The following is a 27,431-nucleotide window of genomic DNA, read 5'->3' on the forward strand; positions in this document are numbered from 1 at the left end:
CCTTGCCGTCCAAGGGACTGTTAAGACTCTTCTCCAGCACCGCAGTTTAAAAGCATCAGTTCTTCGGTGCTCAACTTTCTTTATGGTCCAACTCTTACATCCATAAATGACTACTGGAAGAACCATAGCTTTAACTATGCGGATCTTTGTCAGCATAGTGATGGCTCTCATTTTTAGGTCTGTCATAGCATTATCCAGTCACCCCCTTAATTCCTTATACACAGCACTAAAGGGATCTCCCTGATACTCACAGCTTCTCTGGCCCTCCCTCACCCTCGCATCAGCCATGGCTCCCCATTGCCCTCAAGCTGTCCTGTGTGGCAAGGTTTGACCCCTGTTGACCTCTCCCACGAAGCATGCTTGAACTCACAGACTCAGACACACTGACGTCCTTAATTTCATTTCCCCTCTTTCTTTGTCTTCCTCTAGCCCATGACAGCTTAATGCATGATGCCCATCCATCTTGCTTCCTCCACTTAGTTCTCACTCAGCTCTTAGGTCTTCTCTTCAGAAGCCCTTCCTGACCTTCTTCCCCAACCCCATCTAGGTCAGGTTCCTCCCTTGCACTTTTCCAAGTCTCCCGTGACTCTTCCAGCATAGCTGTGTCACACCATATTCTTAAAAATCTGTTTAAAAACTTTTCTTGTGGGGCTTCCCTGGTGGCTCGGTGGTAAAGAATCCACCTGCCAATGCAGGAGACGTGGGTTCCATCCTTGATTCAGGAAGACCCCACATGCAAAGAGCAACTAAGCCAGCGTGCCAGGGCTATTGAGCCTCTGCTCCAGAGTCCGGAGCTATAAGAACCCACCACAATGAGAAGCCCCATGTGCGAAATAAGAGCAAACCCGGCTCACCACAAGCCCACACAGCCAAAATAAATAAGTAAATAAATGAAATTATTAAAAAAAAACTTTTATGGTGGTTTTACATATATATATATACACACATATACATATATACATTGTATATCACGTAAAATCTCATACCTTCTGATTCCACCTACAGGCTGTTGCAAGAAGAGTCAAATTCCTTGAGACAGAAAGTAGAATGGTGAGTGCCAGGGGCGGCTGAAGCCGGTGGGGAGTTATTGCTTACTGGGTCGGGTGGGGGAGGGTAGAGTTTCCATTTCAAAAAAGAAAAAAAAGAGTTCCGGAAATGGATGGCGGTGATGTTGTTGCAACATGTGAATATACTTAATCCCACTGGACTGGACACTTCAAATGATAGATCAGGAAAAAATCCCTTTTGCCTCCTCCCTCCCATCCCGATCCTTCTGATAACCTCTATCTTGTTGAAATCTTTTTCTGTTATTACCTGCATGTGTATCTGTTTGAGGTATCTCTTTCTCTTCCACATACCATACTAAACACAACTTGGTATTTATACTCTCTGATAGGACCTAAAACCCTCCCCAACCACTCTGCAGGGTTACAGCTGATGGGTGTGGAGTGTGTGGACTGAAATTCTTGTTCAGCTCAGGGCTCACTAACTTTGTGTCTGTGGGTAAGTTACTTACCCTCTCTGCGTCATTTTCTGCAACTGGAAAATGGTTGCAAGGAGCAACGAAACACTTCATAAACGGATTAACCTCTCTCTGTCACCTTCCCCTGTCACTTTTCCACCAGGCTCCCCTGATGGCTCAGATGGTAAGGCGTCTGCCTGCAATGCAAGAGACCCGGGTTTGACCCCTGGTTGGGAGGATCCCGTGCAGAAGGCAATGGCAACCCACTCCAGTACTCGTGCCTGTAAAATCCCATGGACAGAGGAGCCTGGTAGGTTACAGTCCATGGGATCGCAAAGAGTCAGACCTGACTGAGCGACTTCACATGGTCACTTTCCTCAACTGGAAAAAGGTGATGAAGATTTCATGCACATAATACCATGCCTGATACTGACTAAGCTCCACTCTTGTACTAATCTGCAGGGCCACATCCTTCTTTCTTAAACTGCTGAGATATTTTCCACGAAGGTATGGGGAGGGAGGAGGGAGGAGGGTTCAGGGTGGAGAACACAGGTATACCTGTGGCGGACTCATTTCGATATTTGGCAAAACTAATACAATATTGTAAAGTTTAAAAATAAAATAAAATTTAAAAAAATAAAAATAAAATGTAACATCTATTAAGAAAGGGCAAATGTCAAGTAACTGTGAAGAACTGAACCCACCCGGTAAACCTCAATCCTGTTTCTGCCTCCCCAGGAAGTCACCCTTTGACCCTTTCTGCCAGTCACTGACAACCACAAAGGCCACCTCTGGTCCAGGTTCAGTAGCCATAGGTCGGTTAGCTGTGCCTGTTCTAGGACTTCATGGTAAAGTCTCTGGCCTTTTTCACTGGGGCATAATGGTTTTATATATGTGTGTGTGTGTATTATGTATACATATAATTTTATTCATCTATTTATTTTTGGTTGTTTTGGGTCTTCTTTGCCGTGCAGACTTTTCTCTAGTTGTAGCAAGCAGGAGCTACTCCCCACTTGAGGTGCATGGGTGGCTTCTCTCGTTGTGGAACACGGGCTCTAGGCGCACAGGCTTCAGTAGTTGGGGCACATGGGCTCAGTCGTTGCGGCTCCCCAGCTCTAGAACACAGCTTCAGTAGTTGAGGCGCACAGGCTTTGTCACTTCACAGCATGTGGGGGTATTCCCTGACCGGAGATTGAACCTGTGTCTCTTGCATTGGCAGACGAATTCTTTACCACTGAGCCACCAAGAAAGCCTCTCTCCCTCACCCTTTTAAAAAATTCATCCATGCTGTTGCACTTTCCAATAATAATTCATTCCTTTTTCTTGCTGAGGAGTCTTCTGGGGTATGGACCATTGGGTTGCTTTAAGCTAGGGGCCATTATGAATAAATCTATTACCGAGCTCCTGTGAACATTTGCATACACATTTTTGCAGGTCTAGTCTTTCTTTTGTGAGTGGTTTCAGTTTCATTTTTCTTGGGTAAATACTTAGGAGTAGAATATGTGTATCATACTGTAGGTGCTCATTTATAAGAAACCACCAGGTTTTTCCCAAGTGGTTGTGCCATTTTACACCCCCACCAGTAGTGTAGAAGAGCCACCGTTTGCTTCAGATACTCACCGACACTTGGTACCGTCTGTCTTTTGAGTTTTAGCTATTCTGGTGGGCGTGTAGTTGTGTATTATCAAGTTTTAATTTGCATTTCCCTGATGACCTATTTCCTTTTCTTTGCTGCTTTTTTTTTTAGATCTATTTATCTATTTTTGACTGTGCTGGTTCATGGCTGCTGCATGCAGCCTTTCTCTAGTTGCCCCCCACAGGCTTCACATGAGGTGGATTCTCTTGTTGCAGAGCACGGGCTCTAGATGCTCGGACTTTAGCAGTTGCAGCGTGTGGGCTCAGTGGTTGTGGTTCCAGGGCTCTAGAGCACTGGCTCAGTAGTCATGGTGCATGGTATTAGCTGCTCCAAAACACGTGGGACCTTCCGCGACCAGGGATTGAACTGGGTGTCCCTTGCATTGCAAGGTGGATTCTTAACCACTTGAGCCACCAGGAAGCCCGACTGCATTGTTTGTATCCGTTTAATGCTGCCCACTTCTGTGAGCACACCGCTGGGTTTGCATGCTCTGCTCTACTGGTGGACACACACATTCTCCCCCATTTTATACAAGAATGTTCAAAGCTGCAGGTAATACCTTCTGGCGCTAACTGCCTGTGCACATACATGCTATGGTTTGTCTAGGGTCAGTGACAGAGAGGAATTGTACAGGGTGGGCACAGTTTGGATTTAATCTTTTTGCTAGAGAACATTCAGACCCACAGCATCATATCGTCTCCCTTGATGTTGCTGTCACTCAGTCGTGTCGGACTCTTTTTGACCCCATGGATGCCAGGCTTCCCTGTCCTTCATGGTCCCTGGGAGCTTGCTCAAACTCATGTCCATTGAGTCTGTGATGCTATCCAGCCATCTTGTCCTCTTCTCCTCCTGCCCTCAATCTTTCCCAGCATCAAGGTCTTTTCCAACGAGTCAGCTCTTCACATCAGGTGGCTAAAGTATTGGAGCTTCAGCTTCAGCAACAATCCTTCCAATGAATAGTCAGTGTTGATTTCCTTTAGGATTGACTGGTTGGATCTCCTTGCAGTCCAAGGGACTCTCAAGAGTCTTCTCCAACACCACAGTTCAAAAGCATCAATCCTTTGGCTCTCAGCCTTCTTGATGGTCCAACTCTCACATCCATACACGACTAGTGCAAAAAGCATAGCTTTGACTACACACTTGATGTTATCAGACTTTAAAGTTCTTGCCAATCTGATGTATGAAAAACATGCATCTTTTCGTCTGTTCACTGGCACAGTTGATGCTCAGTATCTATTTGGCGACTGAATGGTTGGATAGGTGATTGCATGAATGACATCTGCCCCTGGCCCACTAAAGGGACCAAGAGGGTCTCGCAGGATCCCAGATGGAAAACAAAGGTTGGGGCCCCACCCCTTCTCGAGTCCGCCCCTGCCCCGCCCCGGGTCCCGCCCCCTTCCTCTCGGGGCTCCCATTGGTGGGAGTGCGAGGGGCTGACCTATGGGAGGGGCGGGGCCGGGCCCTGGGCGGGGAGCTGCAGCCCGCGGAGCCTCCAGCCCGGCCGGGCTGGGGTCGCGCTGGCCCGGACACCCCTCCCGGCCCGCCGCGGCCATGGTGGACGAGCGGAAGGACGGATCCTATGGTAGGAGTTGCCTCTGGCCCTCGTCCGCTTCTGATGAGTTGGGGGGCCTTGGGAAAGGGACATCCGAGATCTTAAACACACACGCTGCTGCTAAGGGCCTCCTCCTGCTTCCCGGCCTTGCATCCTGCTCTGCGCCGAGCCCACACCCCCTGCTCCCGCCTGATCGCCCCGCGTCCCCTCTCGGGAGCCCCTGCTACCCCTCCGGGTGATCAGCGGGGACGCATGGCGCATGCTCCGCTCGGGGAGGTCCCGTTATCTGGGCGGCTCGGATGCAGGGCGGGGGAGGGGAGGCACGGCGTTCGGGGCTCAGAAAAGGACCAGGGCCCCAGCCTCCCCCCAGATCCTCCTCCTCTTCCAATTCCGTTTCTCCACTTCTTCCTCCTGCTCACACGCCCTTAGAAGTAACCGTCCTGGGCTTTCGGTCAGATGGGAAACTGAGACAGGTCTCGGCGGACCCAGTCCTGGGATGGGAACCCATAGGGTCTCGCCCGCCGTCTGGGAAGGGCGGAAATAGGGGCGCCACCGGCGAAGGGGCAGGAAGGAAGCAGGAAACAATTGAGAAACTTTCCCCGCCCTGCGCCAGCGGCCAGGGGGCTTGCTCGCCTTTGGAAGGGGTCCCGGCGACAGGTACCCGCTCCCGCCAACCTCTGAGGGCGGCCTTAGCCTCTGAGTCCGCGGGACGGGGCAATGATGAGGCTTCCTCCCCACCCACGCCCTGTGGTGCTTCCCTTCACCGGGTTCCCACGGAGGGGTGTGTAGTCCTCAGTTTCTCTTTTCTCTTCTCCATTTTTGGGTCCCCAGGGCCCAGCTGGTCACACGCCCCACGTGGCACTGCCCTGGGGTAAAGGGGCTCAACCACCTCTTCTTGTGTAACTGAAACTTCCTGGAAACTGTGAGAGACCCAAGGGCCTTGGGGAGGGGGCCGGAAACCACTTAAAAATAATCAAGAAAAACAAGCCGAGAAGAGCTGTGCCTCCCTCTCCTCAGGGACTGCGGCCTTCAGAGGCTGCAAAGACAGACAGATAGACCAGGCTGTCCCTGCCCAGCCCAGCCAAGAGCCTGGCAACTGCCCAGCCACTCCCTTCCCTGCTTGAAGCGGGCAGCCCCGACCTCCTGAGGGGCCCCTCACTCTTGGTTTTGGCCCAAGCCCCAGACCCCGTGGCTGCCCAGTGCTGTGTGTCCCTTGGGTGTGGCTGGCTTTCTCTGATCTGGAATTCTCCACCTGGGGTCCTGCCTGTCTGTGGGCAGCACCTTTGGTATCTTTGGTCTCTGGGAGGCGAGCCTGGGGACAGAGGGGACAATAATGTGATTCACCCGGTATTTGGCCAAAGGGAGCCAGCCATAGACCTGCCAGGACCACACCAGAGACAGGGGACTTATGTGTCCAACAGACCTTGTGCTGGGCATTAGAAACACATTCCATTGACAAGTATGTGTTGAGCATCCTTTTTTCAGGCAGTGTCTAGACACAGAATACAGCAGTGAACGGAGTGGAAAAATTCTTGAATAAATAAGTAATTTTAGGTTGTTGTATGCGTTGTGAGGCAATGAACAGGACATTGTGTGTGTGTGTCTGTCTTTGAGTGTGTGTGTGTGTGTGTGTGTGTGTGTGTTTATGTGTATTGGGGGCAGAATCATCTGGGATTATTTTAGGTGACCAACGGCTGGAGATTGAGCCAGCCATGGGAAGATTTAAGCAAAGTGTGGTCCAGGCAGAGGGAACAGCAAATTAACCACACAGTTGCTTCATGATTTCTCTCTATGAAGTCGAGGGAAGTGTGAGATGGAGACTTCAGAATGAGAGACAGGTCTTGCAGCCAGGCCTGGACCTCCTCCAGAGGGGCCACAGGGTTTGACTCCTTGAAGTGGCTGCAAAAGGTGGGTGTGATGATGGGGATATCTTGCTTAGTTTGTAAGTCATTCATTCTCATCAGAACCAAAAATCTAGGGTCCTCGGACTGCCCTGTGAAGTCCCTGCCAGAAAACAGGGAGATTTCCCTTGGGAAATTGTGCTTTGGAAAGAGTGGGTCCCCTATACTTCCCTTGTACTCTGGCGTCTTCCTATCAGTCACTGTGAATTTAGGGGGTTATGTCAGACCGATAGAGGCTCAAATCCTGGTTGGTTCTGATACATACAAGCTGTGCGGCTGGAGGTGAATTGGTGACCTCTCTCAGACTCGGTATTTTCATCAGTAGGGCTGGGCAGACTGTACTGGCAGGTGAAAAGTGTTTTGCACAGTGCCTGGTTATCTGGAGACACTCAGGAGGGCTCTGAGACTGGTGATCCTGAGGACATGGATTTTTCTAGGAGCTGATGTGGAAGCAGCCCTCTTTGTCAGGACATATACTTAGATAAGACTGGGCAGGACAGAAAGCTTCCTCCCTATTACACATCATATCTAGAGGAAGGCAGCATCTCTGAGGAAGCCAGGAAATGGCTCTTGGCCCTGACGGATGTCAGCGAGGCTCACTGCCATCCTTTCCAACCCACCCTTGACATGACCAGCATGGAAAAATATTCTAGAACCTAAAACAATAGACTCTGATGGGGGTGCGGGACTGAGAAAGAAGTCACAGTGCTTGTTTTTTTGTTTGTTATTTTGTTTGGCTGTGCTGCAAGGCAGGTGGGATTTTAGTACCCTGACCAGGGATTGAACCTATGTCCCCTGCATTGGAAGCACAGAGTTTTGACCACTGGACTGCCAGTGAAGGCTGCTTACGGTACTTGTTTTAAAAGCAGATTCCAAGGCCCCATTCGCTAAAGAGTTCAACTCAGCCAGTAGGAGGGCTCTGGCATCTGAGCTTTTAAAAATATTGTGGGGAGAGGTTATTGTTAATTACAACTTTTTTGGAGGAAGTGATAAGACATTCACGTGGTTCAAAAGACAAAAGATGCAAGCTTCATTAAGAAAAATATTCCTCTTCTCCATCCCCCACCTCAAACTTCCTTCATGCATCCATGTTACAAAATCTTGTGTTTTCTTCCAGAGTCTCGGCTTAGGACTTCACATGGAATTATATACAAATTCTTTATTTAGTGATTTTTTAAAATGCCTTTTTACAAAAATGTCAGCTAGCTTCATGAGTCAGGAAGACATGTCTGTTTGGTTTGAAAGTATCCACGGTGCCTGGCACATAGCACATAGTAGGTTCTCAACAAATATTTGTTGAATGAAAGGTGTTTTACACTGAGTTCCTGTTCTACATCGTGTTCCTAGAAATCCTGCTTAATTGTTGTTGATGGTTGCAATAAGTTGTGTATTTGTGGGTGGACCCTTTATATTGAACAAATCAAGGGGACTATTTTAAACTTTTTTTTAAGATGAAATTTTATTTTTATTTATTTATATTTGGGCCATGTTTACAGCTTGCAGGATCTCAGTTCCCGGACCACGGACTGAAATTGGGCCATGGCACTGACAGCACTGAATCCTAACCACTAGGACATCAAGGCACTCCCTAAAATTTTATTGTGGTTGAAAATCCATACCTAATAGGGTACAGATCCTAAATGTATGAGGCTCCAGGAGTCTTCACAGGTAACCAGCACCCAGATCAGGTGGAAAATATGACTATCTCCCAGAATCTCCTCATGCCCAAGGAAGGCTTATCATTATTAATTAAAAAAAATTTTTTTTGGTAAAATACATAGCATGAAATTTATAATCAAAACCATTTTTAAGGGTTCAGCTCAGTAGTGTTAAGTATTGTTATTTATATTGTTGACTGTCACCTGTTTTTGTAAAGCCAATGGACTAAGAAAGGTGGTGGTTTGGTCTCTAAGTCGTGTCCAGCTCTTGTGACCCCATAGACTATAGGCTTCTCTGTCCATGGGATTCTCCAGGCAAGAATACTGAAGTGGGGGACTTTTCTGGTGGTGCAGTGGCTAAGACTCCATGTTCCCAGTTTAGGAAGCCTGGGTTCAATCCCTGGTCAGGGAACTAGATCCCACATGCCGCAACTAAGAGTTCATAAGCCCCAACTAAAGATCCTGCCTGTTGCAATGAAGATCAAAGATCCTGCAACTAAAAGCCAGCACAACCAAATAAATAAATAAATATTGAAAAAAAAAAAAATACTGGAGTGAATTGCCATTTCCTCCAGGGTATCTTCCCAACCCAGGAATCAAACCCTGCCTTGCAGGCAGATTCTTTACCAACTGAGCTACAAGGGAAGCCCAAGGACTAAGTATGGATCTTATATTTTTAAGTGGTTCTTGAAAGAAGAAGAATATATGAGAAAGGCAATATACTAACCAAAAAGACTAAAATCTTTAACACTTTACCCTTAGGAAAAAATGTGCAGATCTCTGATAAGAACCTTCTTTCCTGATAAGGAAGTTATCTCCTGCCCCTTCCCAGTCAGTCCCCAATGGAAGAATTTTCATTATTTTGACCACACCAGGTGACCTGTGGGATCTTAGTTCACTGACCAGGGACTAGAACCTAGGCCCCTGCAGTGAAAGTGCCAAGTCCTAACTACTGGACCGCCAGGAAAGTCCCAAGGAAAATTATTTTAAAATAGGATTTAAAACTCATATAAGAAAATTAATGTATTCTCTCTACTGGGGTGGCTAGGGCTGAAAATTAAAAATAAGCCGTCAACCGCACAGAAAATTTTAGGTTTCGAAGTGAAAGAACTCTTCATATGCTCTCAGCTCACTGTCCTTGCCTGGGAGGTAAGGCAGCCAGAAAGACTTTCCAGAGCTTAGACTGTTTATTTCTGTGTGTATGTGTGGCATCTGTATCTTTTTAAAGCTCCTCAGGCTGGTTTCATGAGAAAAGGCACTGTTCCTAGAATGGGCTACTATGTTGCCTTGTAAGATGAAGGAGGTCTAACCTTGCTGATGGGGAAACAATGTCTAATTCTGTTAGGCTGTGAAGCAGCAAAGTGGGGACTGGGGTGCGTAAGGAAACAAGGGGAGTGAAGAATTAGGGATAAGTACAGCTAGAAATACCAGACCACCTGACCTGCCTCTTGAGAAATCTGTATGCAGGTCAGGAAGCAACAGTTAGAACTGGACATGGAACAACAGACTGGTTCCAAATAGGAAAAGGAGTACGTCAAGGCTGTATATTGTCACCCTGCTTATTTAACTTCTATGCAGAGTACATCATGAGAAACGCTGGACTGGAGGAAGCACAGGCTGGAATCAAGATTGCCAGGAGAAATATCAATAACCTCAGATATGCAGATGACACCACTCTTATGGCAGAAAGTGAAGAGGAACTAACTAGCCTCTTGATGAAAGTGAAAGTGGAGAGTGAAAAAGTTGGCTTAAAGCTCAACATTCAGAAAACAAAGATCATGGCATCTGGTCCCATCACTTCATGGGAAATAGATGGGGAAACAGTGGAAACAATGTCAGACTTTATTTTTCTGGGCTCCAAAATCACTGCAGATGGTGACTGCAGCCATGAAATTAAAAGATGCTTACTCCTTGGAAGGAAAGTTATGACCAACCTAGATAGCATATTCAAAAGCAGAGACATTACTTTGCCAACAAAGGTCCGTCTGGTCAAGGCTATGGTTTTCCCAGTGGTCATCTATGGATGTGAGAGTTGGACTGTGAAGAAGGCTGAGCGCCGAAGAATTGCTGCTTTTGAACTGTGGTGTTGGAGAAGACTCTTGAGAGTCCCTTGGACTGCAAGGAGATCCAACCAGTCCATTCTGAAGGAGATCAGCCCTGGGATTTCTTTGGAAGGAATGATGCTAAAGCTGAAACTCCAGTAATTTGGCCACCTCATGCGAAGAGTTGACTCATTGGAAAAGACTCTGATGCTGGGAGGGATTGGGGGCAGGAGGAGAAGGGGACGACAGAGGATGAGATGGCTGGATGGCATCACTGACTCGATGGACGTGAGTCTGAGTGAACTCCGGGAGTTGGTGATGGACAGGGAGGCCTGGCGTGCTGCGATTCATGGGGTCAGTAAGAGTCAGACACGACTGAGCGACTGAACTGAACTGAACTGTACAGCTAGAAATCTGCCTGGGTATGTGACCTGTGGACAGTGTTCAGAAGGGAAACCAGTGAGAGGAACTGCCCTCTGCCACCCAGAGAGGAAGTAATGGCTCTAGGCCAGGGGTGAGAGGGAGAGTGGTTTTCCCTTTGTATTTTTTAGTGATTTATTTATTTTTAGAAAATTGTGCTAGGTCTTCATCGCTGCGCACTGGCTTTCTCTAGTTGTAGCAGATGGGGACTACTCTTGGTTGCGGTGCGTGGCCTTCTCAATGCGGTGGCTTCTCCTGCTGCGGAGCACAGGCTTCAGTAGCTGCAGCACGTGGGCTCAGTCGTTGTGGCACTGGGCTTAACGGCTCTGAGGCACATGGGATCTTCCCGGACCAGGGATCGAACCTGTGCCTCCTGCATTGGCAGACGGGTTCTAATCCACTGTACCACCAGGGAAGAGTGATTTTTCTTAGTCTAAAGGCTCCCTGAATTTTTTTTTTTTAATCTTGATAAGCATACTGGTTCCTAACTTCTTTCAGCAAACATTTATTGTGCAGGGACCATGGGCCAGGTTTTGTCCTAGACTCTGGAGACCCAGCCCTTGTCCAGCTGACCTTGTCAACGTGAAGTCGTTCAGTCCTGTCCGACTCTTTGCGACCCGTGGACTGTAGCCCACCAAGCTCCTCCGTCCATGGGATTCTCCAGGCAAGAATACTGGAGTGGGTTGCCATTTCCTTTGACCTTGTCAAGGGACCCCCAGATAAGATACTAAGATGAATGGAGAAAATTCTCCATTCAGGGAAGGGCTCTGGAGAAAAGTTTATCAGGAAGGAAGGAGGGCAGTGATCTATTGGGCCTGGAGGCAGGGTTTAACTTCAAATAGAAACAGGTCACTCTTCAGAGGTCACTAGAGGGATAGGTAAGGGAGCCCTGTAGAACTTCTCAGGCTGTAGGCAAGGCTTGTGCAAAGGCCCAGGGGCGGGGTCATGTCTCCTGTGTCTAGAAGGAGCTGTCAGGAGGGCCTGTGGCTGGAGTGAATAGGTAAAAGGGTGGGATAGGAAGAGGTGAAGGAAGAGAGGGAGTGGGCAGAGTGTGTAGGGCTTTGTGGGCTGTGGGAGGAGTTGGGCCTCTGTCTTCATTTGCTTGTTTTTATTTATTTCTTTTCGGCTGTGCTGGGTCTTTGTTGCTGTACGGGCTTTTCTCTAGTTGCTGTATAGGGGCTTCTCACTGCAACGGCTTCTTTTGTTGCAGAACACAGGCTCTAGGGCTCAGATTTCAGTAGTTGTGGCATATGGGCTCATTGGTTGCAGTTTCTGGGCTGTAGAGCACAGGCTTGGTAGTTTCGGCTCTCGGGCTCAGTTGCTCCGTAGCATGTAGGATCCTCCTGAATCAGGGATTGAACTCATGTCTCCTGCATTGGCAGGCAGATTCTTCACCACTGAGCCACCAGGGAAGCCCTGTTTGTTTCTGCTGTTACTGTTGCTTTTAGCTGCACAGCATGACTTGAGGGCTTCCCTGGTGGCTCAGTGGTAAAGAATCCACCTGCCAATGCAGAAGATGCAGGTCCAATCCCTGGGTTGGGAAGATCCCCTGGAGAAGGAAATGCAACCCACTCCAGTATTCTTGCCTGGGAAATCCCATGGGCAGAGGAACCTGGCGGGCTACAGTCAATGGGGTCGCAAAGAGTCGGACATGACTTAGCCGACTAAACCATACATGTACAACTGAATCACTCTGCTGTACGCCTAAAATTAACACAACATTGTAAATCAACTATACTCCAATACAAAATAAAAATTGAGGGAATTGCTTGGTACTGTTGTGGATGGAGCACAGGGTCTAAGCGCACAGGCTTCAGTAGTTACAGCACAGAGGCTCAATAGTTAGGACTCCACATTTTTACTGCCAAGGGCCTGGTTTCTATTCCCTGGTCAGGGAACTAAGATCTCAGCAGCCTCGAGGTGCGACCCCCCCAAAAAAAATTGAAAAAGGTTTGAAGGGAAAAAAAGAAGAGCATGGTATCAGGAGCAGAGTTCAAAATTTCAGCTCCTGCTGGCTCTGTGTCCCTCAGACAAGTCAGAAAGCATCATTGTGTCTCTGCTTCCTTGTGCAATATGCCCTCAGGTCAGGAAGATCCCCCAGAGGAAAGCAGGGCAACCCATTCCAGTAGTCTTGCCTGGAGAATCCCACGATCAGAGAAGCCTGACAGGGTACAGTCCATGGGATCGCAAAACAGTCAGAGACAATTGAGCAACTAAGCACAGCATAGCACATGCCCTCAGAACCTTGCTATAAGGATTTTTTTTTTTTTTTTGACCACGAGGCATGTGGGATCCTAGTTCCCCTATCAGGGATCGAACCCACATCCCCTGCAGTGGAAGTACAAAGTCTTAACCAATGAGCCACCAGGAAAGTCCTTCATCATAAGGAGTACGTGAGTTCCTAAGGCTTCGCTGGTGGCTCACTGGTAAAGAATTCACCTGTCAATGCAGGAGACACAGGTTCCATCCCTGATCCGGGAAGACCCCACGTACTGAGGAGCAACTCAACCTGTGTGTCACAACTGTTGAGCCTGTGCTCTAGTTCCCAGGAGCCACAGCTACTGAAGCCTGTGCTCCACAAGAGAAGCCACCGAAATGAGAAGCCCATAGCAACTAGAGAGTAGCTCTCACTCACTGCAGCTAGAGAAAAGCCCATGCAGCAACGAAGACTCAGCACAGCTAAAAATAAATAAATAAAATAGAATAATAAACTGAGTTCCTAGAAAGAAATTTCTGTTTTGATGCCTAGCACACAGTAGGCACTCAGTGTTTTGCCTCTAGCATTGTGGTCAGTAGAATCACTTCTAGTTTTCCTACCCAGCTGCTGTCCTGAAATATTTGTCAAGGGGACTTGTCTAGGCAGCTGGGATGTCCATTACCCAGGCAGAGGTTTCTGGGAAGGCAGGGGAGGGCTGACCGGGCTGTGTGGGGGAGGCCTTGGGGACTTGGCTTGTCTCCAGAAGCTACAAGGACTGGGTGGCACTTAATGTCCTGACCATTAGAATTGTGGCTGGACAGCCTGTTCCCTTATCTCCTACACCCATAGAACTGGGTGGGCTGGCCCTCATGCCCAGCAAGGGAGGGACCCAACAGCCGCCTCTCCTCCCGGAGCCTGTTCTAACGGTTTGACTTCCCATGCCTTCTCCCCGACCACAGTCACATTTTTAGCTCTGCCTCTCCCAGTACGTGCCCCCAAAAGGCCTGGGTTGGAGCCAGAGGAGCCTCGGTTTGATTCAGAGCTCCATCCCTCATCAGCTATGTGGTCTGAGCACGTGCCCTCTGTTTGCCTCCTCTGTCAAATGATACCATGTTCCTGGTTAGCAACTTTTTTGGGCCATGTGGCATGTGGGATTTTAGTCCCCTGACCAGAGATGGAATCTGTACCCCTCTGCAGTGGAAGCTCAGAATCTTAACCACTGGACCACCAGACAAGTCCCTAGGTAGCATTTCTTTTCTTTTTTTAATGTAAATTTTTTTAGTTATTTTTGGCTGTCCTGGGTCCTCATTACTGCGTGGGCCTTCTCTAGTTGTGGTGGGTGGGGACCATTGTGTTGTGGTGCTGAGACTTCTTATTGCAGTGACTTTTCTTGCTGTGGAGCACAGGCCTGTAGCCAAGAGGGCTTCAGTAGCTATGGTGCATGGACTTAGTTGCTCTGCAACATGTGGGATCCTCCTGGATCAGAGATCGAACCTGTGTCTCCTGCATTGGCAGGTAGATTCTTTACCACTGAGCCACCAGGGAAGCCCCTGCTAAGTGCTTTCTGAGCATCAAGCCCTGGCAACACCTACCAGCAAATGCAAGTATGAGCCCCATTCTCCACACAGGAAAACAGCGGACTGCAAAAGGAAAGGGCTTGTCAATTTCCCCATCTGTATTGCCACTGTTTACCACTATAAGCAGAGCACACACAACACGCTGGCACAGACTTGGGCCCAACACCTGTTGGTTCATGGCCTGGAGATCAGGGGGCAGTGAACTTCTGTAAAGGTCCAGAGAGTGAATGTTTTCACATACAATCTATGACTGCTACTCTAGTCTGCCATAGATAACAGACAACATGAAAGCAAGCAGCCACTGACCATATGAAAATGAATGAGAATGGCCATGTGCCAAGCAAACTTGATTTATAGTTGGTGACATTTTAATTTTTAAATTTTTTCTTTCTTTACTTTTGGTTGCGCTGGGTCTTTGTAGCTGCTCTCGAGCTTTCTCTAATTGTGACCGCTGGGGGCTACTCTTCTGTGCTGTGTTCGGGCTTCTCATTGTGATGGCTCCTCTTGTTTTGGAGTCAGGGCTTTAGAGGTGGGGGGCTTCAGTAGTTGTGGGTGCCAGGCTCTAGAGCATAGGTTCAGTAGTTGTGGCACTTGGGCTTGGGTGCTCTGAGGCATGTGAGGTCTTCCCTGACCAGGGATCACACTTGTGTCCCCTGCATTGGCAGATGGATTCTTATCCACCATACCACCAGGAAAGTCTGCTGATATTCAAATTTAATGTGACAAAGTAGTCTCCTTGTGATGTTTGTCAGCCACTTGAAAACAGAAAGACTGTTCTTAGCCCTGAACCATATGAAAACACGGTGGACTGATTTGCGCAATGGGGGACGGATGGTTTGACAACTCCTGCCCTAAATGGTTAAGACATGAGGACTTCCCTGGCAGTCCAGTGGTTAAGACTCCATGCTTCCACCACAGGGGGCTTGGGTTCAATCCCTGGTTGGGGAACGCAGATCCTGCATGGTGTAACCAAAAGATAGTAAAAATTATTCTTTTTAAAGTGTGAAAAAAATGGTTAAGATGCCATAGTAGACAGAATAATAGTACCCGCCCCCCCCGCCCCCCGCCCCGAAGATGTCCATGGGCTTCCCAGGTGGCGCTAGTGGTAAAGAACCCACCTGCCAATGCCAGAACCCTGAGGTGGGGAAGATCCCCTGGAAAAGGAAATGACAACCTTCTCTAGTATTCTTGCCTGGAGAATCCCATGGATAGTGGAGTCTGATGGGCTATAGTCCGTGGGGTCACAAAGGGTTAGACACATCTGAAGCAACCTAGCACACATGCAAAGATGTCCATGTCCTAATTCCTGGAACCCTGTGGGCTTCCCCGGTGGCTCAATGGTAAAGAATCTGCTTGCCAATGCAGGAGACTTGGGTTCCATCCTTGGGCCAGGAAGATCCCCCTTGAGAAGGGAATGGCAACCCACTCTAGTATTCTTGCCTGAAGAATCCCATGCCCAGAGCAGTCTGGGCAGGCTACAGTACATAGGGTCACAAAGAGTCTGACATGACTGAGCAACTAAAACAACATGAATGCGTTACCTTTCACAGCAAAAGGGATTTTGCAGATGGGATTAAGTTTAGGATCTTGAGATGGGGAGATTATTCTCAGTTATCCAAATGGGCCCAAGGACAAGAGCCCTCATAAAGAAAAGATGGAGGTAGGGGAGTCAGAGGAGGAGCCGCAGCAATGGAAATAGATGTAGGCTTGATGGGAATGCTGGCTTTGAGGATGGAGGAGGAGGATGTGAGCCAAAAAGCTGGAAAGAGCCCAGGAAACAGATTCTGAGAAACTGCAGAAGGAACATAGCCTGGCCAACGCCTTGATTTTAGCTTAGTGAGATGCACTTTGAACATCTGATCTCTAGAACTGTGATAATAAATTTGTGTGTGTTTTGTTTTCAAAACAAATGAAACAAATGATCCAAATAATGAAGAAACAAACAAATGATCCAAAAAATGTGGATCACTTTTAAAGTCTTTATTAAATTTGTTACAATATTGCTTCTGTTTTATGTTTTGGTTTTTTTGGCTGTGAAGCCTGTGGGGTCCTAACTGCCCAACCAGGGATCAAACCTGTACTCGCTGCACTGGAAGGTGACGTCTTAACCAATAGACCACCAGGAATGTCCCATAAATTTGTGTCTTGAGCCACCAAGTTGGTGGTAATTGCTTACAGCGTCCAAAGGAAACACTAACTCGGTAGCTGGGTGGCCCAGCTCTGTTGCTCGTCATTTTTGTGGCCACTGGCGTGTTGTTTTTCTCTGGGCCTCAGTTTCTGTGTCTGTCAAATGGGAGCAGTGACGGAATCAATCTCGAAGAATTGCTATAAGGGTGATCCAAGGTACACCACGTAATGTTTTCGAAGACTGCCTGGCACACAGTAATATGGAGGCACTGGGGCATTCTACTGTTCATATTATCTTGCATCATCGTTGCAAAGATTCAGCAAGTTTTTGTCCTGGAGTGTTTGAACCAGGCTCAATTATCAAACCATTAGTACTCGCCTTGCCCCTCCTTCCACCCCACTTGGCTAATGTTAAAACAAGAGCTAATGGAACAGATCAGACGACAATACCAATTGTGCGTGCTTGGTCGCTTATGTTACGTCTGACTCTTTGTGACCTCATGGTCTGTGGCCCACCAGGGTCCTCTGTCCATGGAATTTTTCAGGCAAGAATACTGGAGTGGGTTGCCATTTCCTTCTCCGGAGGATCTTCCTGATCCAAGGACTGAACCCATGTCTCCTGCATTTCCTGCCTTGCAGGTGGATTCTTTACTGCTGAGCCATGGGGGAAGCCCCACAGTACCCATGTTCCTTTTTTTATTTCCTGAGCCACCCACAAAGCAAGGCCCTGAGCCAAGGCTAAACCAGGTGCCTCTCTCTGCATCTTTAATTCCGTCTTATGGAAGGATAACTCAAGTTGACACTGCAAGGCCATAGCCCATCTGTCCCATCCATGGCTACCGATTTCCCTGAGAGCTGAGACTTGCCCGCCCATGCGTCTTCCCCTCCCTCATAATGCTCCTGCTCAGACACCCTCAGTGGCTCCCACTCACCCTTCAAAACTGGAGTAGGAACTGACCACTTGCTTCCTCCCCGTAAAGTGGGTTATATATATATATATATGGATGGCACTAGTGGTAAAGAATCAACCTGCCAATGAAGGAGATGCAAGAAATGCAGGTTCTATCCCTGAGTCAGGAAGATCCCATGGAGTAGGAAATGGCAATCTGATCCAGTATTCTTGCTTGGAAAATTTTATGGACAGAGGAACCTGGCAGGCTACCGTCCATGGGGTCACAGTCAGACATGACTGAGCCACTGAACAGCAACATACATATATATATATATATTTTTTTTTTTTTTTGGCTGCTTCAGGTCTTAGTTGCAGCATGCAGGATCTTCTTTGTATCATGCTGGATCTATTCCTTGTAACTCATGGACTCTCTAGTTGTGGCTCTCAGACTTAGTTGCTGCACAGCATGTGGGATCTTAGTTCCCTGACCAGGGATGGAACCCACGTCCTTTGCATTGCAAGGCAGATTCTTAACCACTGGACCACCAGGGAAGTCCTATTTTTTTTTTTTTTGGCTGTGCCAGGTGGCTTGTGGGATCCTAGTTCCCTGACCAGGAATTGAACCTGTGACCCCTGCAGTGGAAGTATGCAATCTTAGCCACTGGACTGCCAGGGAAGTCCTAGCACCAGCTGTTCTTATCTGACTGTTTCCACTCTGCCAATCAGACTGCCATTTGGCTGACATGAGAAAATTCCAGTGCTCCTTTCTCTCTCCCCCACCCATCTTACCAGTTTCACCTGCTTTCAGATGGTAGAAATATGCTCTTTCATCTTCCCACCATACTTGAAGTTTTGAGTTTTATATATTTGTATGCATGATTAATCTGTGTGGAATTTGTTTTGCTTCGTGGTGTGAGAGTGGAATTAACTATTTTCTCCCTAACGCATAGTCAAGGCAACTGACTGATTCATCCTTTTCCTGCCCACTGGATATTTATCATGTATTCAGTTCTTCTATGTGTAAAATTAATGCAAATTAATTTTTTAAAATACATGCATCTGGAAAACTCTAAGCTGCATTTTTTATTTTCAGCATTAGCTATATATACGTGAATAGTATATTGCGGTTATTCATTGAACAAATCCTGACTGACTGCCTGTTCTGTGTCAGGTGCAATGCTGAGTGCTGGGGACAGTGTTATGAAGAAAACAGAAATCGTTGCCCTTGTGCAGCCAACAGCCATGGGGAGAGACAGTAAACTGTCCATGTGTAAATAAGTGATGTGGCAGGTGGTAAGACACAAAATAAAACAGGGTAACAGGAGCGGGGGAAAGGATGCTGTTTAGAGAGGATCATCAGAGAAAGCCTCTCTAAGGAGGTGATGTTTGAGGTTGAAAGAGGTGGAGCAGGACTTTCCCTGCGGCCCAGTGGCTAAGGCTCCACACTCCCAATGCGGGGATCCTGGGTTTGATCCCTGGTCAGGGAACTAGATCCCACGTGCTGCAACTAAGAGTTCACATGCCTCAACCAAGACCTGGCACAGCCAAGTAAATAAAGATAAAAAAAGAAATGTGGAGCCAGGTGGCTTTCTCAGGGAAGAGATCTCTAGGGAAAAGGAACAGCCCGTGGAAAGGTCCTGATGTAAGAACTGTGCCTGGTGTGTTTACAACAGAAGGGGGATGAGGGCTCATGGTGGCAAGTCTACCATCCTCGGCAGCAGATACCCAGCCCAATTTCCCTTGGTTTTGTTGTTGGTGTTGTTGTTACTGTTGTTTTGCTGGAATATTTGGAGGGTTGAAATTCAAAAAGGGAACAAATATATATATATATATGTCAACCTTTTCTCAAAAAAATTTAACTTTCCACATAAAAGCAATTGCTGTACCAGTGTCTGTCTCCTGTTTAGAAGTAGACAGTTCAATAGCAAATAGAGTTTTGTGACATTTTATGAATCCCTCATGGTCACAACCGTTGATAAAAGTGAAAAAGTTTAAAAAAAAAACAGTGCATAGTATAACAGAGTATAGTATAGTATCATGCTCAGTCGCTCAGTCACATCCAACTTGCAATCCTGTGGACTGTAGCCCACCAGGCTCCTCTGTCCACAGGATTTTCCAGGCAAGAATATTGGAGTGGATTGCCATTTGCTATTTCCTCCTCCAGGGGATCTTCCTGACCCAGGAATCGAACCTGCGTCTCCTGCATTGGCAGGCAGCTTCTTTACCGCTGAGCCACCTGGGAAGCTGTAACCAGTATAACCTACAGTATAACCAGGAGGCCAGTGAATGGAATGGAGAAGGAAAGGGGAAAGTGGGAGGGGCTGAGGGCAGGGAGGGGACAGGACAGAGTGGGCACAGCCTTGTGGGCCATGGGGAGGACTTGGGCTTTGGCTCAGAGTGAGGTGGGACCCATAGAGGGTTCAGGGCAGAGGAGGGACATACCCTGAATCGGGTGATCACTGCCTCCACTGGGCCCTACCGGGGAAATAGACAGTGGGGTTCAAGTGTAAGAGCTCAGAAACCAGTGTGGAGACACCTGCACTCTTCAGGCAGGAAATGACAGCCACGTGACAAGGTGGGGGGCCGAGGAGGGGGTGAGAAGCTCTTGGATCCTGGAAGAGAAGTGCAAGGTTTCTGGCCTGAGCACCAGGAGGGCAGAGCAGCCTGGGGGACCATGGTGGTTTGATATAGTCGTGCTGAATGGGAGGTGTGCCATGAGGCCCCTATGTGGGGTGCTGAAGGGGGGGCACGTGCCACAAGGCCGTGCCACTCAGGGGTGAGGCCTTCCCCAGAGACCCACATTTGAGCATCATCAGGGTGGAGCTGGAGTCTGCAGGAGTGTCCCCAGGGGACCTAGCACATCTGAAAGAGAAGAAGCTTCAGCCTGGGCACCGCTTGCCCTGGGCAGGGTGGGACCAGTTTGCCTTTGAGTTGGCAGGGACCACGGGAACCACAAGGCTCCTTTGAGAGGCCTGGTCACCCAAGGGCATGGCTTGGAGCCTTGGGCCTCGCCTGTTTGCTGAAGTTTGTGGGCCAGGGGGCAAGTGGGGCCTTGACAGCTAGAAGCCACTGGGGAGGAGGTGACATTTCTTTCGTTTTTTTTTCATTGTTTGTTTATTTTTGGCTCTGCTGGGTCCTTGTTGCTGTGCAGGCTTTTCTCTAGTTGTGGCAGGCGGGGGCTACTCTCTAGTTGCATTGGGCGGGCTTCTCATTGTGGTGACTCTTCTTGTTCTAGAGCATGGGCTCTTCTCTTGTTCTAGGGTGCACGGGCTCTTCTCTTGTTCTAGGGTGCACGGGCTTCAGTAGTTGCGCCTCCTGGGCTCTGGAGAACAGTCTCAGAAGTTGTGGCGCTCGGCTTAGTTGCTTCGAGGGGTGATCTTCCCAGACCAGGAATCGAACCTGCATCTCTCTCATCAGCAGGTGGATTCTTTACCTCTGAGCCACCTGGGAGTTCCGGGAGGTGATGTTTCTCTAGGGACAAGCTGAGCTGGTGACCAGACTCCCACCAGGGGGTGCCTGACTTGGAGCAACAATTATTGAACAGCAACTGTGTATGACCACATTGATAACCCCGTGCTGATTGTGTGCCCCACCCTGGATATCTTTTCCTGTTGCCTACACTCCCATACCAATTGTATCAAGCCCTGTCACCTGTAAAGTTGAATGTAGTGTGACGTTTGCAACTGGCCTCAGGGCTGTTGGGAGAAGCAGTTTGAACAGGAACATGATCAAAGGAGCATACTGCTGAATTGGGGGTGGATAGCTGGGGCAGGGGGGTGTATCCTACCAGCTTTACAACTCCACACTGGCCTTATACCCCCACAATTGTATAGCTCTTGATGGGCTATATACCCCATACCACCAGTACCCCATACCTACTGTATACCTCCACATCAGTTGAATACCCCTCTACTGGCAATACAGTACATCTATGCCAACTGTATACTTGGTATCTATCCCATGCCTGGTCTTTGGCTGGTGTTTGTTTTATTTATTTATTTGGCTGTATAGGGTTTTAGTTTCAGCACTCAGAATCTTTCATTGAGGCACACAGACTCTCTAGCTCAAGGGTTCAGTAGTAGCAGCCAGTGGGCTTAGTTGCCCCGAGGCATGTGGAATCTTAGTTCTCTGACCAGAGATCAAACACACGTCCCTTGCATTGCAAGGCAGATTCGTAACATCTGGACCACCAGGGAAGTCCCCATTGTGGCTGGTTTTGGTTTTACACTTTAGTCCCATTTCACAGATGAGGAAGTTGAGGCTCAGAGAACACAAAGCACTGACCTGAGTATCCTCTGGCTCAGATAGGGTAGGCTCATTTGAGTCCAGGGTTACCCTGTAGATGTCAGCTCCCCAAGACTGGGTTTCACAAATGCCACTGTACCCAGGAGGTGCTCAATAAATGCATGTTCTTCAAAGCAAATGCTTCAGGATTATCAGCTGTAAGAGGGTGCAGGGATGGCGAGCTGACGTGTAGCCTTGGGGGCCACAAAGGAACCAGCAGGGAGCAGTGCCAGATAGGGATGTGGCATGGGGTAGGGGAACAGGCTGTCATTTCTAATTTGGGAGTTCTCAGGAGACACGGGTGTGGATTTTTATATGGACTGTCTCAATATTTAACTGTTGGCACTTACTCTTTAAAGAATGCACCCACAGGTTGGAGAGCATTCAGCCCAAATGGGCTGAATAATTGGTTGTTTGGATTCAGCCATCTGCCTGTTTTGGGGTGCCTGGCCAGACACTGATGCCTCAGTTTCCGTATCTGCAGAATGGGACAATTATTAGGTGCCTTCCAGGGTTGAGAGATGTTTTAGGGCTGTGTCGCCTCGTTGGGGGGAGCGGAGGCTACCCCAGGCCACTGGGTAAAGCCAGAGTTCCCTGGGTGGGGGCTGGGCGCGGGGTGGCGGGCGGCAGGCGGAGAGGGCTAAATTGGGCGGCGGGTGAGTGGCGGGAGCAGCTGCCGCCCCGCCCCGCTCTCTCCTCCCTCTCTCCCTCCCTCCCTCCGTTTCTGGGTCCAGTAGGTCCGAGGCAGCCGCTCGGCTAGGGCCGGTCTGACCGGTTTGGGCCGTCCCGCCTGGCTCTTTGCTGGGAGGAGCCGCCGCCAGTCGGTCCCTCGGTCCCTCCCCTGGGGACGCCCGCGCGTCCGGACCGGAGGGCAGAGGGGGAGCGGCTGCGGGAGCAGGCAGGCGCCGTCGGGGCCGGGCGCCCGCAGGGATGGGGAAGGAGCAGCAGCTTTATTACGGGAAGCACGGTAGGCAGCGCCCCCCTCCGCACGCCGGCCTGGCAACTTGGAGGGAGCAGCGGGAGGACCCAGGGTAGGGGGGATGAGGGGAGCGCAGAACGGCAGATCTCAGTCTGTACCCGCCCCGCCTCCGCATCACCTGCCAGCACCCCTCAGCCCCTAGGCCCACCCGGAGGTCCCTCCAAAACTCCCGCATCCCAGAGGTCTGGCCTCGTTGCCTCCTTCTCCAGATCCCATTTTTGGGTCCTCCCCCTTCCACCGGACTCCCGGGCAGCCCCTTTTTTAGCCCCGCTCCCAGTCCTTCCAATGAGTGGTCGCCGGGTGATAAATGGGGCAGTTCACGGAAAATCCACAGTTATCTCTGAATCTTACTCTTCTGTGGCTAGAGACATCCCTGGGGACATCTTGGGGAAGGGTGGTCTGCCAGCTTCATCTTGGACCACCCGGTTCAATCTTTCTGATTTTCAGGAACACCGCAGAAGTATGACCCCGCCTTCAGAGGACCCATTTACAACAGGTAAGGGGTCTGGGTTCCTGGGAGGGGAGGAGTGTCAACTAACATTGCTTCCACCCCTGTTTCTTTACACCCACACCCACATCTGTTCTCCAACAAACTGGTTATACATATTTGCAACTTAGAGATAAAAGAGTGGTAAAAGAATGATAAAGGAATTTTCTTCACCTATAGAGAGTCTTTACAAATGCATTTTTTTTTTTCAATTTAGGCAAAAGACTGGAACAGATCATTTAATAGAACCAGAAATACTATAGACAGTGGAGTTATGGAGAAATGCTCAAACTCACTGGAAAGTAAAGGAATGTAATGTAAAACAGGAACCAAATAGAGTTTCCCCCTCAGAGGTTAGCAGAGGTTAAAAATAGACACACTTAAAAAAAAAAAAAGACACACTAGCATATACACAAGTGGGAATACAATACTGCACACATGAAAATTACATAATGTTATAAAGCAATGTTACTTCAATTAAAAAAAAGATTGACACATATTCTGCTGTGAAACTAATTGATACAGTCTTTTTTGGAGGGAATTAGGAAATATGACATTTAAAAAAAATGTACCGCTCTTCGTTCCAGAAATTAAGATTATGTGAAAAAATTTCTCTCAGTAAACCTTGCCTGTGCTGTGCTGTGCTTAGTCGCTCAGTCGTGTCTGACTCTTTTCCACCCCATGGAGTGTAGCCCGCCAGGCTCCTCTATCCATGGGGATTCTCCAGGCTAGAAGACTGGAGTGGGTTGCCATGCCCTCCTCCAGGGGATCTTTAGAATCTAGGGATCAAACCCAGGTCTAATGAATTGCAGGCAGATTCTTTACCAGCTGAGCTACCAGGGAAGCCCAAACCTTACCTGTGTATGTTAGTCGCTTAGTAGTGTCTGACTTTTGCGATCCCGTGGACTGGGTCTCACCAGGCTTTTGTGTCCATGGGATTCTCCAGGTAAGAATCCTGGAGTGAGTTGCCATTTCCTTCTCCACAAACCTTGCCTAGATGGGCAAAAACCAACAATCTGAGTTGCACGTCTGGGAACTAGTTAGATACATTACAGTGCATCCTTAGGTTATTTTATTACACAGCTGCTAAAATGTACAAGAGCCCTTCTGAGTCCTCACATGGATCCCTCTCCATATAATAGTGAAAAAAGCAAGACACAAACTGTGGGTGTAGCATAATCATACCTGGATTAACCAAAAAAACTTGTTTTGGAAAACATTTGTACCAGTAAATAAAAAACTCACAAGAAATCATTAACAGAGGTTTCTCATGGAGAGGAGGATTATGTGGGAGGTAGTTCTTAATTAAGTATATCCCTGTATGGTTTACATTTTATCCTATTCATATTTAATCTTATGATATTAAAAAATAATTTAAGGTCTACTCTCTTAACAATTTTCATAATTTATCATGCAACATTATATTTACCGTGTTGTACATTATATCACTAGTACTTATTTATCTTACAAATGGAAGCTTGTACCTTTTGAATACCTTCATCCAATACCCCCTTCCATTTCCCAAACCCTACCTCTGGTAACCACATGTCTGGTCTCTCTTTCTATGAATTAGTTTCTTTGTTTTTGAAGTATAACTGACCTACATCACTTAATTAATTCTGGGTGCATAATATAGTGATTCAGTATTTCTGTACATTGCAAAATGATCACCACAAAATAGCTTAAATTTTAAAAAACATTAATCCATAATGCTGGTAAGGATGTAGTGAAATCGGCACTTAATCAAAAGAGAGCTAAACAATGCTGCAACCTGCATTGAGGATAGTGTAGCATTAGGTATTAAAATTATTTTTTATTTTTTGCTTTTTAAAATTGAGTTATAATTAATAGACAATATTATATTAGTTTCAGGTGGACAAGGTAGTAATTCAGTTTTTTTTATATGTTATGAAATGATCACTGCAATAAGACCAGTTACCATCCATTACCATACAGTGTTATTAGAATGTTTTTGACTGCATTCCCTATGTGTATTACATTCCCATGACTTATTTATTTTGTAGTTGGAAGTTTGTACCTCTTCAGAAGTTTGTAACTTTTAATCCCCTTTACCTGTTTTGTCCATTCCCCCACCTACCTCCACTCTTGACAACTGCCAGTTTGTGCTCTGCATCTGTGAGTTTGTTTCTGTTTTGTTTTGTTTATTTGTTTTGTTTTGTAGATTTTACATATAAGTGAAAGCATACATTATTTGTTTTTCTCTGTCTGACCTATTTCACTTAGCAGAATATCCTCCAGGTCTGTTGCATGTTGTGCAAATGGCAAGATTTCATTCTTCATGGAGGGCTGAGTAATATCCCAGGGCTACCGGGTGGCTCAGCAGTAAAGAATGCACATACAAAAATTACAGATATAAAAAAAAAGATAAAATTTTAAAAAAGAGAGAAAGTATCCACCTACAATGTAGGAGATGTGGGTTCAATCCCTGGGTTGGGAAGACCCCCTAGAGAAGGGAATGGCAATCCTCTCCAGTATTCTTGCCTGGAGAATTCCATGGGCAGAGGAGCCTTGCGGGCTACAGTCCATGGGGTCGCCATGTGTTGGACACGACTGAGCAACTGAGTGCATGCACACACAGACACACACACATGAGTAATATTCCATTGTATACACATATACCACACCTTTATCCACTCAGCTATGGATGGGCACTTAGGTTGCTTCCATATCTTGGCTATTGTCAATAGTGCTGCAATGAAAGGCATTAAGAGTTAAAATATACAGCATTGGTACCACTCAGGAACGTGTGTCCAAATAACACCTGGATGTGGTACATTTACAAGGCAGGACAGGGCTTCCCAGGTGGCTGAGAGGTAAAGAATCCACCTGCCAATGCAGGAGACTTGGATTCAATCCCTGGGTTGGGAAGATCCCCTGGAGGAAGAAATGGCAAACTATTCCAGTGTTTTTGCCTGACAAATCCCATGGACAGAGGAGCCTGGCGGGCTACAGCCCACGGGGTACCAAAGGGTCGGACACGACTGATGGCTGAGCATGGACGCATGCACAAGGCAGGTTGGGTCCATGATATCCAGGGCACCAGTACTCCCACACTGATACGGTCTCTTCCTCCACAGAGGCTGCACAGATATCATTTGCTGTGTCTTCCTCTTCCTGGCTATTGTGGGTTATGTAGCTGTAGGCATCATAGGTAAGCGAAGGAGGGGATGGGGTGGCGGTTCCTGGGTGTGTGGGCAGCCCACAGCGTCTGGGGCAGAAGGCAAAAGGGGAGCTGGTGGTGGAGTCCCATCACCTCAACATTCCTGGATCCCTCCACAGCTTGGACCCATGGAGACCCTCGAAAGGTGATCTACCCCACTGACAGCCGAGGCCAATTCTGCGGGCAGAAGGGCACGAAGAATGAGTGAGTGTGGCTCCTTGGGGCCTACTGGGTCTGGAGGGAGCTTCCTCAGTACTGGGGAGAAGGTTCTAGGCTTCCCTCACCTCCATCAATCCACTAGTCCAGTCAACAAGTATTTATAAAACTCTTACCATCCCCAGCCTCTGTTCTAGGCCCTGGGGACAGGGCTCTAAATGAGACATTCAGAGTCTTATCCTCTGGTGGCCCATATATTAGGGGAGAGACAGAGAAGAGACAGTCCTAGATCTGATGTCAGGTGAGGCAAATGGGCAAGCTCAAAATGAGCTGTGCCATTCCCTGGCTGTGTGACCTACAGCAAGTGTCTCAGACTCTCTGGGCCTCATCTCTGCAATGGGGATGCTGACATTCCCACTCTCATGGGACTCTTCTGATGGTTAAATGAGCCAGTGCATGTCCAGTGCTTAAACAGCACCTGGCATGAAGTTGCTGCTGTGGTTATTATGGTTGTTATTTCTATTTTCATTAAGAAATTCCATATAGGCTGATGGAGAAGTCTTGACAGTTTCCGTCTCCCTTCCCCAACCCCAGGAACAAACCCTTCCTGTTTTATTTCAACATCGTGAAGTGTGCTAGCCCCCTGGTCCTGCTGGAATTCCAGTGTCCCACCCCCCAGGTAACTTCCCTCTCCTCCTGTTTCCTGTCCCCGCCCCCTGCTTACATCAATCAGGTCCTTTTTCCTCCTCTAGTAGTAGCTTCTCTCCCAGCCCTCTTTCTCCCCTCGATGAATAAGGGGGAGGAGGGTGGGACCTCTGTCCTAAGAGGGGATCAGGTGTCTGTTCTGACCCCACCCAACCCCTGCCTCCTACCCCTCCCA

The 27,431-nt window shown here is 48.0% G+C and overlaps 1 protein-coding gene across 4 annotated transcripts in view; it reads left to right on the forward strand.

Annotated features, from left to right (window-relative positions):
• The first annotated feature begins 4,543 nt into the window (after positions 1-4,543).
• The window catches only part of SLC44A2 (solute carrier family 44 member 2 (CTL2 blood group)), a 32,792-nt gene continuing 9,904 nt past the window's right edge, over positions 4,544-27,431 (forward strand). The window contains exons 1-5 of one of the 4 annotated variants that reach the window (XM_061422153.1): positions 4,544-4,680; positions 23,175-23,223; positions 26,313-26,386; positions 26,515-26,599; positions 27,146-27,230. In XM_061422153.1, the coding sequence (XP_061278137.1) occupies positions 4,650-4,680; positions 23,175-23,223; positions 26,313-26,386; positions 26,515-26,599; positions 27,146-27,230 (324 nt within the window). In that variant the 5' untranslated portion in view covers positions 4,544-4,649. Of the gene's footprint in view, positions 4,681-22,484; positions 22,716-23,174; positions 23,224-26,312; positions 26,387-26,514; positions 26,600-27,145; positions 27,231-27,431 lie in introns of those variants that run through there. The other 3 variants (XM_061422152.1, XM_061422155.1, XM_061422154.1) reach the window with 3 other exon arrangements.

This window comes from Bos javanicus, chromosome 7 (assembly GCF_032452875.1).
Source record: "Bos javanicus breed banteng chromosome 7, ARS-OSU_banteng_1.0, whole genome shotgun sequence".
NCBI classification, from domain to species: domain Eukaryota; kingdom Metazoa; phylum Chordata; class Mammalia; order Artiodactyla; family Bovidae; genus Bos; species Bos javanicus.